Source organism: Pelodiscus sinensis, chromosome 1 (assembly GCF_049634645.1).
Source record: "Pelodiscus sinensis isolate JC-2024 chromosome 1, ASM4963464v1, whole genome shotgun sequence".
Lineage (NCBI taxonomy): Eukaryota > Metazoa > Chordata > Testudines > Trionychidae > Pelodiscus > Pelodiscus sinensis.
Window position 1 is genome coordinate 45,787,925 of NC_134711.1, and position 18,185 is coordinate 45,806,109.

Here is an 18,185-nt window from a genome sequence, read left to right on the forward strand (position 1 = left end):
CTCTTTGACCTTGGTCTTTCAAGTTTCAAAGTTTCATCCCTATTTATAAGTTCAGATGTGGAATAAGAACTTAACACTGCATACATCAGTAAAAAATGGTTATCATGCTATAAATGGCTATAATATGCTATAATAGCTATGCTAGTTCTCCACTCCATTTACTCACACATTAACTGCTCCATAAAACAATGCCTTCATAATTATGTCACGCTTAACACAAGATGATTTGGTCAGTCAACCAATACAAATCTTGCATTAACCATAGCTAAATGAAAACAGCAACAAGCTCTTTGATTATCTGTGTAATTTTGCTCTTGTGCACTTTTTAACATTTATGGGTCTTCCCCACCTGAAAACAGCCTTCCACTCTCCGCTTTCCCAAGGACAGAGTCGCTGATTCTGTCCTGCCCCCCGGCCATGCACATGGCAACCATGCTTATGGGATTACACTCAAGAAACTGTCATGCCTGCGGATACGTTTGAAAGATACATGAACTAAAGATGTGTCCTTGGTTGGCAGCTCCGTACAGTTTAGGTAAGGGAGAGAGAGCAAATCATCAGGCCAAAGATGTTCCCTTTGTCTCACATCAGTGCCACAAACCAAAACATGGCAGAGGTGTTCAGAGAGAAAAAGAGACAGAGACATCCATCAAATCGTGATATAGGATGGGGGACTCTTCCACATCATTTCCAGCAACTGTCAGCAGGAAGCTTCTTCCTGCTCGTTCTCCCTATGAGGAAAGCTCAGAGAGGTGACTTGCCCACCTTTACCCCACCAGTGAGGGAATTTCCTTTTTTTAAAATCACAAACAGATCAGTTGAAACCTTGTCCTGGTTTCACATTCAAGACATTAAATCAGGGCAACTCAAGTCTGAAAGTTCCGGGAGCCACAAAGATACTCACAGCACATGCTGAGGGCCTCAACTTAAGCGTGGTTTCATATACATGCAAATATATATGCAAATATATGTAAATAGATTCTTTCACACTGATGGGCAAGACTACACACAACATACATACATATTTAAGTCAGTACTGCTGGTACTAATAGAATGCAATATTTACCCAATTTCCACCCATTGACAGCACTTTTAATGAGCAATGCCAGTCCAAGAATTTAACTACTAAAATGCATATCAACAGAATACCATTATATTGACTCCTTTTTTGTTTTGGCTTCCACCTGCGGGCCACGTGTTGAGCCTCACGCAAACTCAAACTGCACTGCAGGATGCGGGCCGCATGTGGTTCATAGGCCACATGTTGAGTAGCCCTGCATTAAATGGTAGTTATTGAAGACCAAGATTTCTTCCACAGATCCCCAGCAAAGGACAGAGGGACAAATCCATAATGGGAAAGATATGGAGCACAGAATGCAGGGATTTTATTTACATGAGACCAGCAGCCAGTTAAAGGTAATTAGGCTGAGGGGAAGGTCAAGACAGTGGAAATTGTATTTAGCATAATTATATACAAGTGAAAAAAGTATATTAAAATTGTATCTGCTTGGTTGTAGTCATCTCCCCTCCCCATCCATGTGTAAATTGCATTCATACACTGCAAGCTCTTTGGGATATGCCTTCTTATCTGTTTATCCAGCTCTTAACATGAGGATGTCACCAATCCCAATACCATTGGAATGCAGCATAAGCAGGAATAAACAATTACATTAACACACACTCTCTTAATCAAATGCTGCTATGTGACTATAGGGCTTAAAAAGCTGGGAGATTTTGTAAAGGGAAAAGGTAGGTTGCCCTTTTACTGCATAGACCTGCTAGAAAACTAGCATCTGCAGAATTCCATGGCTCAGAAGGCAGAAGAGGCCCGAGGTACATTCTATTGGAATATATATTTGAAAGAGTATGTGCAGTTCTACCTCTGAGATAAATTCTGGAGAAAAAATTACCTCATAAACTCTGGGCAAACATGTCTCCTGAGTCCACACCCTTTCGATACACTCCCATGACCTCACACACCGGTCACTGCACCAGCCACACTGCATGAAAGAAGGTGCTGAAAGACACTGGGTGCAGGACTTAAAGTGATCACAGCCTGGTCCATTCAAGGGAATCTTGGTTATCTATTGATAAAAGAATTATACACAGATCTTTACAAAAATATTTTAACTAACAAGGAGAAACTCCTTATTTATGCAAAGTATAATTATGTTATTCTGGTTTCAGAAAATTACAGAAATTATGAAAATTACTCCCCTTCTGTAGCTTATTTCGGTAATTAGAAGATCTGAAAAGTAATTTAACTGGCACATTCATAAACTCACTCTTAAGCCCAAAAGCCATGCTGATAACATGTACAGTCACAACAAACAGATGTTGCTTACATAAAGGGAGTACCATCTTGTCTTTAGAACACGGATAGGGCATTAGAAGAATGCCTGGTTTCTTCTCCCAGCTCTGCATTAATTCACTTAAAAATCAGTGAGTGTAAATGAATTTGCTCATTTGTAAAGTGGACATAGTATCTATTTCACAGGTACGATGTGAAACTTAATTATTATCTGTTACCTATATTAAGAGCTTTAGAGCAAAGATGCTCTGCAAGGGGTTGTCATTTTATTACTTTAATTAATATAGTTACTTCATCCGGTTTCCATGTCACATTTACGCCTATTTGGTTACATAAATGTTATTTTAAAATAAAGTAACTCATTCTTTAAGGACTAGTAAATGATTAATACATATTTCAATAAATGCTTAATCAATTTTTACAGATTGTCAGAGAATTCAACAGGTTGCTTATATTCAGGGCTTATAATGGTCTAGAACATCTTCTACTGATGTGCTTGCAACCATTTATAAGACACAGTACTTATGCCTGTAGCATACTTATATCATTTCTTAATCAATCAATCATTCATTAACCTTTGATATGCTATTGATAAATGTAATCTTAATATGAACAATGATCCCTGCTTCAAACACACACAGCCCTCTTCCCCCATTTAAATAGTGTCATAATGTTACAATACCAATCTACAAAGACCAGGAGATTCTAAACACCATTCTTTACTCAACCACTGTGTAATTTTCTTTAGAAGAGTTTGAATTAAGGACAGGCTGTTAGCCTTAAATTTGCATTTCCTGGCTTTCTGTTGGTTTCTATCAAAATTCTCACATTATTTGAACATTTCTCAATGTTAATCTCCTTGTTGGCTTAATAGGGAAAAAAGCTTTTGAGGAAACAAACAATATACCCAAGAGACTAGAAAGGATGCAAAGGTTGCATGCCATGAGAACTTGGAATACTGTGCTGACTAACCACTCTAATGTAAAGCTGATACTATGAATGTAGGTTTACATAATACAAAACATGATTAGATTATGTACTACTCACCTTCGTTCCAGTGGCAACCACAGTATAGCCATCTGCTAATGAATGGTCAACAATAACTTGAGAGGAGACTGGATGGGAGTCCAGGGGAAAATTTACATGTGGTGTAGTAGGTTCTGAACGGGAAATCACTATCTGAAAAAGAAAAAATAACCCTCTCAAAATCATGTCTGCATGTTACTTGTGCGCATACTGAGCAGTGATCCCACAATTTCCTACTATTTTCTGTTTGATAATTAGTACCAAACAGTGATGTTGCACTAACCCATTTGAAACACATTACAAGTTGGACTTCTCTGGTTCGGCACCCTTGGGACCTGACTGGTCCCAGATTAAGGAATTTTCTGGGCCAGGGGAGGTTATATCATAGAATCATAGAATAATAGGACTGGAAGGGACCTCAAGAGGTCATCGAGTCCAGCCCCCCGCCCTCAAGGCAGGACCAAGCTCCGTCTACACCATCCCTGACAGATGTCTATCCAACCTGTTCTTAAATATCTCCAGAGAGGGAGATTCCACCACCTCCCTTGGCAATTTATTCCAATATTTGACCACCCTGACAGTTAGGAATTTTTTCCTAATGTCCAATCTAAACCTCCCCTGCTGCACTTTAAACCCATTACTCCTTGTCCTGTCCTCAGAAACCAAGAGGAACACATTTTCTCCTTCCTCCTTGTGACACCCTTTTAGATATTTGAAAACCGCTATCATGTCCCCCCTTAATCTTCTTTTTTCCAAACTAAACAAGCCCAGTTCATGAAGCCTGGCTTCATAGGTCATGTTCTCTAAACCTTTAATCATTCTTGTCGCTCTTCTCTGTACCCTTTCCAATTTCTCCACATCTTTCTTGAAATGTGGCGCCCAGAACTGGACACAGTACTCTAGCTGAGGCCTAACGAGCGCAGAGTAGAGCGGCAGAATGACTTCACAAGTTTTGCTTACAACACACCTGTTAATACAACCTAGAATCATATTTGCTTTTTTTGCAACAGCATCACACTGTTGACTCATACTCAACTTTTGGTCCACTATGACCCCTAGATCTCTTTCCGCCATGCTCCTTCCTAGACAGTCGCTTCCCATCTTGTATGTATGGAACTGATTGTTCCTTCCTAAATGGAGCACTTTGCATTTCTCTTTATTAAACCTCATCCTGTTTACCTCTGACCATTTCTCTAACTTGCTAAGGTCATTTTGAATTATGTCCCTATCCTCCAAAGAAGTCGCAACCCCACCCAGTTTGGTATCATCTGCAAACTTAATAAGCGTACTCTCTATCCCAATATCTACATCATTGATGAAGATATTAAACAGTACGGGTCCCAAAACAGACCCTTGAGGAACTGCACTTGTTATCCCTTTCCAGCAGGATTTAGAACCGTTAACAACAACTCTCTGACTACGGTTATCCAGCCAATTATGCACCCACCTTATCGTGGCCCTAAGTTATATTTGCCTAGTTTATCAATAAGAATATCATGCGAGACCGTATCAAATGCCTTACTAAAGTCTAGGTATATGACATCCACCGCTTCTCCCTTATCCACAAGGCTCGTTATCTTATCAAAGAAAGCTATCAGATTAGTTTGGCATGACTTGTTCTTCACAAACCCATGCTGGCTATTCCCTATCACTTTATTACCTTCCAAGTGTTTGCATATGATTTCCTTAATTACCTGCTCCATTATCTTCCCTGGGACAGACATTAAACTGACAGGTCTGTAGTTTCCTGGGTTGTTCTTATTCCCCTTTTTATAGATGGGCACAATATTTGCCCTTTTCCAGTCTTCTGGAATCTCCCGTCTGCCATGATTTTTCAAAGATCATAGCTAAAGGCTCAGATACCTCCTCTATCAGCTCCTTGAGTATCCTGGGATGCATTTCATCAGGACCTGGTGACTTGCTGACATCTAACTTTCCTAAGTGATTTTTAACTTGTTCTTTGTGTATCCTATCTTCTAAACTTACCCTCTCTCTGCTTGTATTCACTACGTTAGGCACACCTCCAGACTTCTCGGTGAAGACCGAAACAAAGAAGTCATTGAGCATCTCCGCCATTTCCAAGTTCCCTGTTACTGCTTCTCCCTCCTCACTAAGCAGTGGGCCTACCCTGTCCTTGGTCTTCCTCTTACTTTTAATGTATTTATAAAAGGTCTTCTTGTTTCCCTTTATGCCTGTAGCTAGTTTGATCTCATTTTGTGCCTTTGCCTTTCTAATCTTGCCCCTGCATTCCCGTGTTGCTTGCCTATATTCATCCTTTGTTAGTTGTCCTAGTTTCCATTTTTTATATGACTCCTTTTTTATTTTGAGATCGTGCAAGATCTCCTTGTTAAGCGAAGCTGGTCTTTTGCCATATTTTCTATCTTTCCTACACAGCGGAATTGTTTGCTTTTGGGCCCTTAACAACGTCCCTTTGAAATACTTCCAACTCTCCTCAGTTGTTTTTCCCTTCAGTCTTGCTTCCCATTGGACCTTACCTACAAGTTCTCTGAGCTTATCAAAATCTGCCTTCCTGAAATCTATTACCTCAATTGTGCTGGTCTCCCTTCTACCTTTCCTTAAGATCATGAACTCTATTATTTCGTGATCACTGTCCCCTATACTGTCCTCCACTTTCAAGTTCTCAACTAGTTCCTCCCTATTTGTTAAAACCAAATCCAGAACAGCTTCTCCTCTGGTAGCTTTTTCAACCTTCTGAAACAGAAAGTTGTCTCCAATGCAGTCCAGAAACTTATTGGATAGCCTGTGCCTCGCTGTGTTAGTTTCCCAACATATGTCTGGATAGTTGAAGTCCCCCATCACCACCAAATCTTGGGCTTTGGATAGTTTTGTTAATTGTTTAAAAAAGGCCTCATCCACCTCTTCCACCTGGCTAGGTGGTCTGTAGTAGACTCCTAGCATGATATCACCCTCGTTTTTTACCCCTTTTAGCTTAACCCAGAGACTCTCTACACAGCTATCTCCTACGTTCATCTCCACTTCAGTCCAAGTGTGTACATTTTTAATATACAAGGCAACCCCTCCTCCCTTTTTTCCCTGTCTGTCCTTCCTGAGCAAGCCGTACCCTTCCATACCAATATTCCAATCATGCGTCCCATCCCACCAGGTTTCTGTAATACCAATGATATCATAGTTGTATTTATTGGTTAGCAATTCCAGTTCTTCCTGCTTATTACCCATACTTCTCGCATTTGTATATAGGCATCTAAGATACTGATTTGATCTTGCCTCCCTGTTGTGCCCTGACCCTCGTTTCTCCTTGCCATTATAGGCCGTAGTCCCCCCCATTTCCAACCCATCTCCCAGTCCCGCACATTCAGCACTTACCTATGGGCTTTGCTCACCTGCCCCCGTCGAACCTAGTTTAAAGCCCTCCTCACAAGGTTAGCCAGTCTGTGTCCAAACATCAGACCCAGCTGAGCCACACACCAGCTCCCTGCCCCGCCTCACAGCCCAACTGACTTGCGTGCCAGCTCATGTGCTCTCACTCTCCCTGAAACATGCTGGGACTCTCAGATCCTGGAACATCCATGGTCATGACGGACTATGGATGTTGCTGGACCACAGAATCCCAGATTTTAGAGGTGCAACCTGTATGAAGCAATAAAGTCACTCTTTGTAACACATGCTTTCCTTAAGCAAAGCAACAGCAGGACTGCCTGAAAGACTTTTATAATATAGCACATTTCTAATATTAAGAAGGAATCATCCCAGGCTGTGTCTACACTGGCATGAATTTCCAGAAATGCTTAAAACAGAATAGTTTTCGTTATAAGTATTTCCGGAAAAAGAGCGTCTACACTGGCAGGCTGCTTTTCCGGAAAAGCCCTTTTTCCGGAAAAGCATCTGTGGCCAATGTAGACACGCTTTTCCGGAAAAGAGCCCCGATCGTCATTTTCGCGATCGGGGCTTTTTTCCGGAAAAGACTACTGGGCTGTCTACACTGGCCCTTTTCTGGAACAGTTTTCCGGAATAGGGACTTATGCCCGAGCGGGAGCAGCATAGCTTTTCCGGAATAGCGGCTGATTTTGTACAGTAGAGCGTCGTTGCTTTTCCGGAAATTCAAGGGCCAGTGTAGACAGCTCACAGCTTATTCCGGAAAAGCGGATGATTTTCTGGAATAAGTGGCTCAGTGTATACACAGCCCCTTTGTTTTGTAATCGCTAAATTTCAAGATGTTTATAAATCAATTGTAAAAAATTCAGTATCTATTTAATCAGCCTCCCTGAATTTAAGAGAATTGTAAAATAATTTTGCCAACAAGGTCTATTTAAAAGAAAATTAAATCAGTAAATTTCTCCCCTCTGTTTTAAAAGGATAAAGTTATTTTAATTTGTTTTCCTTTTAATTCTTTGGTTTGAAAATTAATACTTTTATCTCTATATTATATATTTAATTTTAAAAAAATCTGTATTGAATATATAATATTGAGTACCCTGTGAACTTCTAACCTGGGATATGTATTTTACTGCATAAACATATTTCACATAAAAACAACATTAAAGTAAGCAAAGAAAAGGAAAAGAGCAAGAACTGCATTATCCTCATTTAACATTTCTTTATAGTGTCAGAGGTGTGCATAGCACCATAGAGAGACACTAAGAAAATCAGTGATCTGAGCATTTTATAGGATCACTTAGTTCATTGAGACTTTGTGGGCATGGCAAGTTATAAAAGAATTGCCGAAGCGTAAACAAGAGACATCCGTTCCTGAGTATCTGTCAGAGGGAGGTAAGATCCTCTATGATAGTGCTACAAGTGTGTTTAAGGTATAAACCTCATTTTCATGTCACTGCTATCAACTCCTGACAGGCTGCTACAGTGTAATGTTACCTACGCTGTGTGGGTGCCTGCTGGTTACTCTGAGCAGATTTACAGGGGATTTCAACAGGCATTAGATACCTATATGCTTTTGAACACCCCACTAGGTGTCTAGCTCCATATTTAGGTGCCTAAATACCAGGTCTATGGTTCGGATCCTGTGAAAATATAGGCACATGCTTAACTTTACTACTTCGAGTAGTCCCACCGATTTCAGTCACTATGTCTGAGAGCAAGAATATGCACGATTAGGCCCATAATTATGCACGGCATGAGCTGGAAGGTGATAACATCCTGCAACAAGGGTAAAGGATCATTTAAGTAAAGATTATAAGGATACTTGTTTCCAAAAGTTACATCTGTGGTTGTTTATTTAATTATTTATTTGAAGAATTTAGAATATCAGTGTTTGATGAGAAAGTGAGTCTCACTGGATTTCATTCTTTAGAGCAGTTTAACAATCTTTAACATGCCTAATATACAAAATATTTATTCTGTGACTATCATCAATTTTTTCACATGACTGCTAAGACAGTACTAAAATAGCTAGTACAAAGGTTTTGAGGATTTCAATGATGGCTGACTCCAGAAGTAGGCTTAGAAATGACCATTTTGCTTTAATTCAAAACTTCAATAAAATCTGTTCCCAGGTAATTCACGGTGATAAGTGTTTAATACTTGTTCCACGAGGAGTAACGGTAGTTCGAATTAGAAAGCTTAATTCGAACTACCTACTCCGTGCCGCGTGTAGCCACGGGCACGGAGTCCGCACTAACGGGGATTTAAAAATGGCGGCGCCCGGCAAGATGCAAATGAAGCCCGGGATATTTAAATCCCGGGCTTTATTTGCAACTTCGAATGACTACATTAACCACCCTAGTTCGAACTAGGGTGGTAGTGTAGACATACCCTGTGGCTGTTTAGACTCATGGGTGGAAACAAATAGTAGGGGAAATTTTTCTTTAAGGTAGAGCTATTTTTGATAAAGAATTGCCATTCAGACTTGATTCACAGAACAAAAAAGCACAGGTTTTAGAAATCAATAAGGTTTGATGGTTTTCTGCGACACAGACCTATGAGTTTTGGCACAATGTATTAGGGGATGAGCTCTATTTTTATATTCAGGACAGAGTGAAAAATGGAATGAACTGCAAAGCTGCATGGAAAAGCTTGATTAATGTTAGTATTATATGAGCAGAGGTAACACCACAGCTGCAAATACCTTTTTAGTTGATCATTAGCCATGTCTCCTCTCGAATACCCACTGCTATAAAATGTTAAGAATTCTTTTCAATCATTAATCCAGGCTTCTTCTTATTGCCAAACATTCTTTCTGATTGAGTAACAATGTTAACCCTTAAATACTTCTGAGTTACAGCAAAAACAATAATATGAGAAATGGTAGTATTATTACTGTAATTACATATCTGTATTGTAATAGTCATGAAGCAAGAAATGTTTGTTCTAGTTATGGACCATACAAACACAGAAGAAAAAGCTTCAGGGAGTAGCCGAGTTAGTCTGTACAGAAAAAAACAACAAATGGTCTGGTAGCACTTTATAGACTAACAAAACATGCAGATGGTATCATGAACTTTCGTGGGCACAGCCCACTTCTTCAGATGACCGGAGTTTTGAATTTAGGATGTGCAGACCCTGCCTCAAGGACTTACAATCCATTAGTATGTCTACATTTCAGGTTGTGGGTGTAACTTCCAGTTTGAGGAGACATACCCATGATAGCTCTCACTGAGCTAGCATGTTAAAATTAGAGTGTATCCACAGCAGTGTGAGTGGCAGAAGGGGCTAGTTGCTTCTAGTACAATCTTATCTGAGACATTAACTATGTACTTGGACGGCCAACCCTCCCACCACTTGTACTACCATGAATGCACTTTTATTTTTGATGTGCTAACTCAGTCAGACCTAGTGCAGGAATATTTCCTTGAGCTGGATATTACACCCCAGCTCAAAATGTAGGCATATCCCAAGTAAATTTAATACCCTATTATTATGGTTCTAGAAAATGTCTAGTACTTAAAAGACTGAATGGTATCTTATTCACCACCAATAAAATTCACATCAGCTGCTCAAAGCTTAAGTAAAATGGTTTTCTACCTGATGATGTGATGTGAGGTTGGAAGAATATAATTACCCCACCTCCGTTTTGGGACTATGTTATGAAATACCCATGCAACTGATCCACAGCCAGCACTACGACTATATGTCTGTACTACAAAGCGTATTCCACTGTCTCTAGTATAAACACAGTTTTTTCTGCTAGTGCAGGAATGTCACTTACTGAATGACATTAGCTAAATCAATAGAAGCACTTTTCCACTGGCATAGCTGCATCTTCAAGAGCATTTTATTGGCACAGTTATGTCTGTCAGGGATGTAGGTTTTTCCCCACACTCCTCACCAACATAGCTATGCTGATGCAACTTTTAAGTGTAGACCAGACCTGTAACTAAAAAACTGCAGAGGTAGCTGAGAGATGTGACATTAATTACTTAATTAATTAGAGGCCAACATATCTATGTAATTTGTGAATTCACTGGCCTCAGAATCATAGAAATGTAGGTTTAAAAGGGTCCTCTCAAAAGATGATCTGGTCGAGCAATCTGTGGCTAAGCAGGACCTAGAAAACTTTGACCATCCAGGACAAGCATTTATGCATCCTGTTCTTAAAAGCCTCCAGTGATGGGGATTCCACATTCTTTTGGAAGTTTATTTCACTGCTTAAAAATCTCTATAGTTGGAAGTATTTCCTAATATCTAACCAAAATCTTTGTTGCTGCAGTTTAAGCCCATTACTCCTTGGCCTACCATCAGTGGACATAGAGAACAGATCATTTTCCTCTTTATAGCACCACCTGACATATCTGAAGATTGTAATCGGGCCCCCCCCCACACACACACTCTTGTTTTCTCAAAACAAAATATGTCCAGGTTTTTTTCTTAAACCCTCCCTCATAGGTCAGGATTTCTAACGCTTTTATAATTTATGCTGGTCTCCTTTGAACCCTCTCTCCAATCTGTTCACATCTTTGCTATTAGCCTTTTTCGTAACAGCGTCACATTGTTGACTCATATTCAGTTGTGATCCACTTTAATTCCCAGATCCTTTTCAGCAGTACTACTGCCTAGCCAGTTATGCCCAATTTTGTCATTGGGAATTTGATTTTTTTCTTCCTAAGTGAAGTACAGTACTTTGCACGTTTCTGAATTTCATCTTGTTGAGTTCAAACCAATTCTTTAATTTGCCAATGTGGTTCTGAATTCCAATCCTGTCCTTCAAAATTCTTGCAATCCCTCCCAGCTTGGAGTTATCCACAATTGTATAGGCATATTCTCCACTCCATGATTCAAGTCATTAATGAAAATGTTTAGTAGTACTGGACTGAGAACTGACCCTGTGAGACAGCACTAGATACATCTTCCCAGTTGGACAGTAAATCATTGATAACTACTCTTTGAGTACTTTATTTGATATAGGTGTGCACCCATCTAAGAGCAACTCCTTGGCCTGCCTAAGCCTTGTCTTACATAACCCTACAGAGAGGGAAAAAGGGAGACATAAGCTCTTAAAGCATTCTCTGCAGCATGCAGCTGGGTTGCATGGCATTCCTGTCCAGCTACGCAGTACCTATCTGCCCTATCCGGTGGGACAGGGGTGGTGTGGCTCTGGTATGACGCTTGGAAGCAGGGTAGTGGAATACTAGGATTACTCCCTAAAAATAACAGATTTGATTGTCTATCTCCTGGAGCACATATAATATTTTTTTAAGAGATCAAGCATCTCCCCAGAGCACAAAAAGCAGGAGAACACGTGGCCAGCAGTCTTCCAGAAAAGCATGTTCATAAACAATAAGCAGTGCAATTCTAGGCATTCCTCTCAAGACAAATACAACAAATATAAAATTTTATCCCCTCCATCCTTGAAAGATATGATAATTCACCAGTACACCGACTGAACTATAGACTAGAATTTATGCTGCTAGCTTTGAAGCGGACATATGTTGTACTTCCAACATTCAAAAAGTCACACACAAAAGGCACAGAAAAATATATGTAGTAGCCTTCCAGTACAGTTCAGAGTACTTCCGTGATGTGGCTTTAAAGAGGACAGGTTCTGAAGAGAAGAGGTCAATAGATTAGTATCTCCTTTATACTGGAAAAGAATCATCCATGTTATATCCAGGGATATCAGGTGCATTTTTGAACTCTATTTCATTATTACAAACCAATCAATGTTCAGTCAGAAGCCTGGACTTTTGGTTAATAGAGATATACACAGCTTTTCAGCACAAAAGCATGCATGTAATATATATGTTACTCATACTGATAATCAGTTCTGTTAGTCAGCAGGGTTGAGTTACAAATGGTACCGTATGCATGTCAGAATGTCTTCTGCAAAAATCAGAGGTCTACATAAAACAAGCCAGTCTCAGTATCATATTGTTAGCTTTCCCTAGAGTCTGGCAGGTGTAAGCCATTATCCAGCAGAGATAGGTTCAGGGTTAATGTTATTATGTAACCCCCAAGCGCCCCAGGATATGCAGCATAGCCTTGTAAAGGACACATATGTAACTCTCAGGATGCTGTATATATATCACTGTAATCCATTGAGTATAATGGATCCACTTTGAAGGGCGTAAGTTTTTCTACTGGAACTGAACATTAAAATATGTGCTCTCTCAAAACAGTAATTTGGTTCCAGGTGTTAGTTTTAAACTTCAGTATGAAGATTTACTCTTCTTTCCCCATACTATTTGAATTTACTTTGTGATCAGCTAGGCACATTCCCTACCACAGAAACAAAAAACTGTTATTCAAATATCTATTAGATATTAATATTTAAACTTATCTTTTAGTAACTAATATAGATCACAGCATTAATTTCATCAGTTTAAAAATAGAGAAAGAAAAGAAGCACGGTGATTGATCATAGATTCACATAAATGCATATCTATATCTATATCTATGTATTCAGGATAGGGATCTTGGGGTGGGTTTGCAGGACTCAGGGTTGGGGGGTGAGAAGGGGCACAGAAGAGAGGCCGGGGTGTGTAGGAGTCAAGGTTGGGAGCGAGAAGAGGCTCATGGCAGAGGGTTGGGAGGTGTGTGGGGACTCAAGGCAAGGAGTGGGGGGTGCAGGAGGTTGGCCGATTCCTGGGGCTGGCTGGGCTGGCAGGGACATGCTGTCTAGCCAATGGCTCCCCAGGGCTGGCTGGGTCAGCAGGGGCCATGCTGCCCAGGTAGCAGATCCCCAGGGCTGGCTGGGATGGGGGAGGAGCAGGGCCCCAGGGATCCAGCAGCCAGCTGTGGCTGGGACCAAGGGGGGGCTGCTCTGGCTGGCTAGTGGCTCCATAGGGTGGCAGGCAGCTGTCCTGCCCAGGCTCCAGATCTCTGGGGCTGACTGGAGCAAGGGAGGCCATGCTGCCCGACCAGTGGCTCACCAGCATGGGACTCTTACCCATGTGCAGTGGCCGGCAACATCCAGAGCCCCCAGCCAGCCACTCTCTTACCGGAGCGCTCACCTCCCCGTGGTCATTCTGCAGTATAACTGTGCTTGCCAGAAGACCCCTTCCTCTGCATTTTATGGTAAATAATTGTATTTCAGGAAAATCCCACTGTCCTGGCGCAACCAAACCCTGTCCTTGCTTTAAGTTATGACAAGAGGAAGCTTCTTACCAAATTTGGTAGGCCTAGCTCTTATTATTTTGGAAGAGTTTTTGAACAAACAGATTCACAGATGGATGGACAGACACACAGACTCTCTCATTATAGATTTCTTTAATGTGCCATAGTGTCAACTCCAGGGAGTGAAGTCTTCCACTACAAAACAAGGTACAAACAAACAGATATAACACAGGAAGCAGACTGAGTAGGGGGAGATTGTTCCATGGCTGTAGCAATCTGCTTTAAGCAATTTCTGCAGGGATTAAAGGGATCACCTCTGAGGTGAGTACTGTTAGGCTATGTCTACACTGGCATGATTTTCCGAAAATGCTTTTAACGGAAAAGTTTTCCGTTAAAAGCATTTTCGGAAAAGCATGTCTAGATTGGCAGGATGCTTTTCCACAAAAGCACTTTTTGCGGAAAAGCGTCCATAGCCAATCTAGACGCAGTTTTCCGCAAAAAAGCCCCAATTGCAATTTTCGCGATCGGGGCTTTTTTTGCGGAAAACACTACTGTGCTGTTTACACTGGCCCTTTTGTGCAAAAGTCTTTCGGAAAAAGACTTTTGCCCAAACGGGAGCAGTATAGTATTTCTGGAAAAATCACTGACGGTCTTACATGAGATTATCAGTGCTTTTCCGGAAATTCAAGCGGACAGTGTAGACAGCTGGCAAGTTTTTCCACAAAATCAGATGATTTTGCGGAAAAACTTGCCAGTCTAGACAGCCCCCGAGTCTATGTTCATTCACTCTTTGGCCTCTTTGCCAATACATCCAACAAGGGCTGCTATTCATACTAGCAGATTTCATTATGTGTATATCTGACCAGTAGAAAATGAATGGAGACTAACAACCAAAGTCCACTAATGAGCCAAAAGATGATAATGATGTCCAGTGACTTTAGGTATGCATTGGATTTAAACAACTGACCTAAAGATTAAATGATATCATTACTACGAGCCATTGCCTTTTATGAATACTGTATACACCAGGGCCTGATCCTGCACTACTGAAGTAATGGCAGTTCTGCCACTGATTTACTTCAATGTAAGCAGATCACTGTGGAATTCTGAATATTGAAGGCCCAATTCTGCTCTCATTGAATTCTGTAGCAATTCTTGGCTTCAGTGGATACATGGCCAGGTCCCAAGTATAATCAATGAATTAAACACAGCTGCGATTATTTCTAACTAGCTTTCTTCCAGCAGAAGCTATCAGGCATTTAGCTATCTGAGCACTGAAAATAAGCATATAGTGACAATCCTCTGTTCCTCAAATGCGGGCAGCAAGACCTGCATGTGCTAAGGGGTTTTGCTTGTTAGTTTTTAACCTGGGCTGTTGTCTTGCAAAAAGCCTTCGAGGAACATGAGTGCCATATACTTTGAACTGAAAACCAACAGGTTTGGGATCAGCATGTAGAAACTCCACCTCTTGCTTAGCTATCGAAAATATAATTCACTCTTGTCCAGGGCCTGTTATAATTACCTATTGTTAAGAAAGTAGTGCAGAGAAGTCCTAGTGAGGATCAATGCACCAGTGTGTGGCATAAACCTGTAGGAAAATAGGCAGGAGTAGGCAGGCTGCAGACAGGCTGCATAGGGTAGCTCTGCGTTCCACAGAAGAACACGGCCCTCTGGTACTTACAGTTCTCTCAACAATGCTATGAAGTGGGGTATGTCAGCAGGCCAAGGGTCAGTAGATGCGTGAAATGATATGGCTGCCCTGCCAAAGCTAATAGAGAGAGGACAGGGAACTGCAGCTCTCTTACTACCTGAGAGATTGTATGCATTGTAAGAAGAGATTTCCTGTCCTGCATTCCATGTGTAGAGCACCTATGCAAAGCTAATTTTCCTGAGCTAACCACTAATAAGGTCATAGTAAGCATCATCGATGTGCAGTTTCCATATAATGGGAACTTACAGTTCCCCAAAACAAATTTCATCAGGCATATCAAAGACATTTCCCTCTCACTGACAATTAGTCAGATTTGCAATAGACATATCAGAGGGCAGCTGGTCTTTTCCATGAAGATAGGTCCCTCACCTGTGATGAATGAGCTACCTCCCAGCTGAGCCTGATCACCTAGGAATTAGGTGGTTTAAAAGACAGCAAGCAACACAGTTGTAGTAGAGAGCTGCAAGGACCAGGAAAGCTCCTTCAGGAAACCCTGGGGGACATGCTGAGCATTTAAAAAAATCATTTTTACACACTTTCCTCCCCCCCGCCCCAAATAGCAAAATCCCAATCGGTGAAATGGACTGTTCACATTGAGAGCTCAAAAAAATTGCCAAGAAGAACATTATTGGACTCAAGGGATGAAAAGTTTCACTTTAGGCTGAGAACAAGCTCCAGAAATTTCAGCCTGATTTATTATGTTAACGCTATTGACAAGCTCTAACTGCCTCAAAATAGAGGATTAAATGTTTATTGGTAAGTATAAGTAAACATCACTGTACCAGCACAAACCGACAAAAAAGTATTTCCATCAATGCTAATCAGGATTTACCAAAAGGTGATGAAAGAAAGCTGCAGTTTGAGAACTTATTAAAGTTTGACTTAAGGATTTGGATGTGTGATGTTGACATGTGTTTTAATGGGTATAAAACTTTAACTTTTTGAAACTCAACATCTACGGACAGTAAGGGTGCATCTACTCAGCACCCTTACCTGGAAATAAGCTACGCATAGTTTATTTCAATCTTATTTTGAAATTTGAAATTTGGCACTGTCTACACAGTGCCAAATTTCAAAATAAGGTGCTATTCTGAAACATCCGTTATCCCTTGTGCAGTGATGTTTATAGGGACGTCACAATAGCAAGACTGTTATATTGTGATGTAATGGGCTTGCTCTTAAGATGTGGAATACAGGAGGTATCCCAAAATAGCTCCACTATGTAGACATAGCCTAAATTACTGTCTGAACCCTCCCCTCATAATTTTTCACAACTGAAAATTTAAATAGATAAAAATAGGAGGAAAAGCCTAAAAATAAACATTCATATAGCCATAGAAATTATACAAAAATACAAATCAAATGCTGCCAAGCTTATTTAAAATGTAAGAGTCTTTTCACTCATGAGCCAGAACTATAAGTGGTGAAAGATGGTGTAGCTCTTCTGTCTTCAGTGGAGCTATGCCAATTTACACCAGCTAAGAATCTGGCTGCATAACAATAGCATATCCAGTGTGACAGTACACTACTTTCTAATCAAATAACCACTGTGAAATACCTGATTCACTTTGCACCCAACAGCTGTACTTGTGGCCTCTGTTCCCAGCCACACACTCAAAACAAGCACAATAGGAAAGGCAGAAACAGCTGCAAGCTCTCAGAAGAAAAAAAAAATGGTTAAAAAAAGGTTGTTGTCAGACTCCAGCTTAGGAAGGAAGTCAAACCATTTTTCTTTTCCTTCTCATGCGTGGCAGCTGTCTTAGTAAATTTATTAGTTTTCTGTTTTGTTACAGAAACTCCATCATATTTAGTAAACAATGAACTCCAAACATTCATGGCCCAACACAGGTTTCACACTTTTGATGAAATCAAAATATTATCAGTGCACCACTGAATGGGTTGCAACTTCTCTGTTGGAGAACATAGAATTCCCACTCTCCTCAATTACTTGCTTTAAAAAAAAACTTGTAAATTTTGTGTATTTAGACCAAACAGATCAATTTAATGAATCTTAGCTTGGCTGAGTAAAAATACACAACTTTTATACATTTAGTGCAGGAGACTGTATCTCCATTTCAACCAGTTAATCCTCTAATAAAATCACAGAAGGTAAGGAATGGGATATCTTTTATTCCCTCAATAAAATATACAAGCTTTTGGGCCACAAAGGTTCTTTCATCAGATGCATTTTTTAAACAAACAAAATATAGGCTACATTCTGATACCCTTTCTCTGGTTTAGTAGCAGTTAACTCTATGAGTAATCCCACTGACTTCAATGAACCACTCACAAAGTTAGGTACTGTACATTGTGAGTAAGGTGTCAGATTCTGACCCTAAACAACCACTACCATTACTATATAGTTATTCTGTCCACAAAATCGGTGTGTTAGCGATTACATTTGTATTGTAGTAGTGCTCTACAACTGTCTGAAGAGCAGGAGGAAGGCAGATGGAGACAGAAAAGGAGAATCGGAGAGGAAAGGTGGAGAGAAAGGATACATATGAATGTGAACTACAGAGTCATTCTTACTTTCTCTCTTCTCCCCAGCCCAATTACTCTAATATTTGTACAAAACAGATCAGTTTCCATAGGAGGGACTAAGGAAGACCACTTCCCTTACCCATCAGTAAACTAGGGACAGGCACTCAC

The 18,185-nt window shown here is 40.5% G+C and overlaps 1 protein-coding gene across 6 annotated transcripts in view; it reads right to left on the minus strand.

The window, feature by feature from the left end:
* MET (MET proto-oncogene, receptor tyrosine kinase) overlaps positions 1-18,185 on the minus strand; it is a 130,917-nt gene that overhangs the window by 56,460 nt on the left and 56,272 nt on the right. For all 6 annotated transcript variants that reach the window (XM_014573355.3, XM_014573354.3, XM_075929236.1 and 3 more), the window contains exons 4-5: positions 3,359-3,490; positions 1,911-2,084 (exon numbers count right to left, since the gene is read on the minus strand). In XM_014573355.3, coding sequence (XP_014428841.1) covers positions 1,911-2,084; positions 3,359-3,490 — 306 coding nt within the window. The remainder of the gene's footprint in view (positions 1-1,910; positions 2,085-3,358; positions 3,491-18,185) is intronic.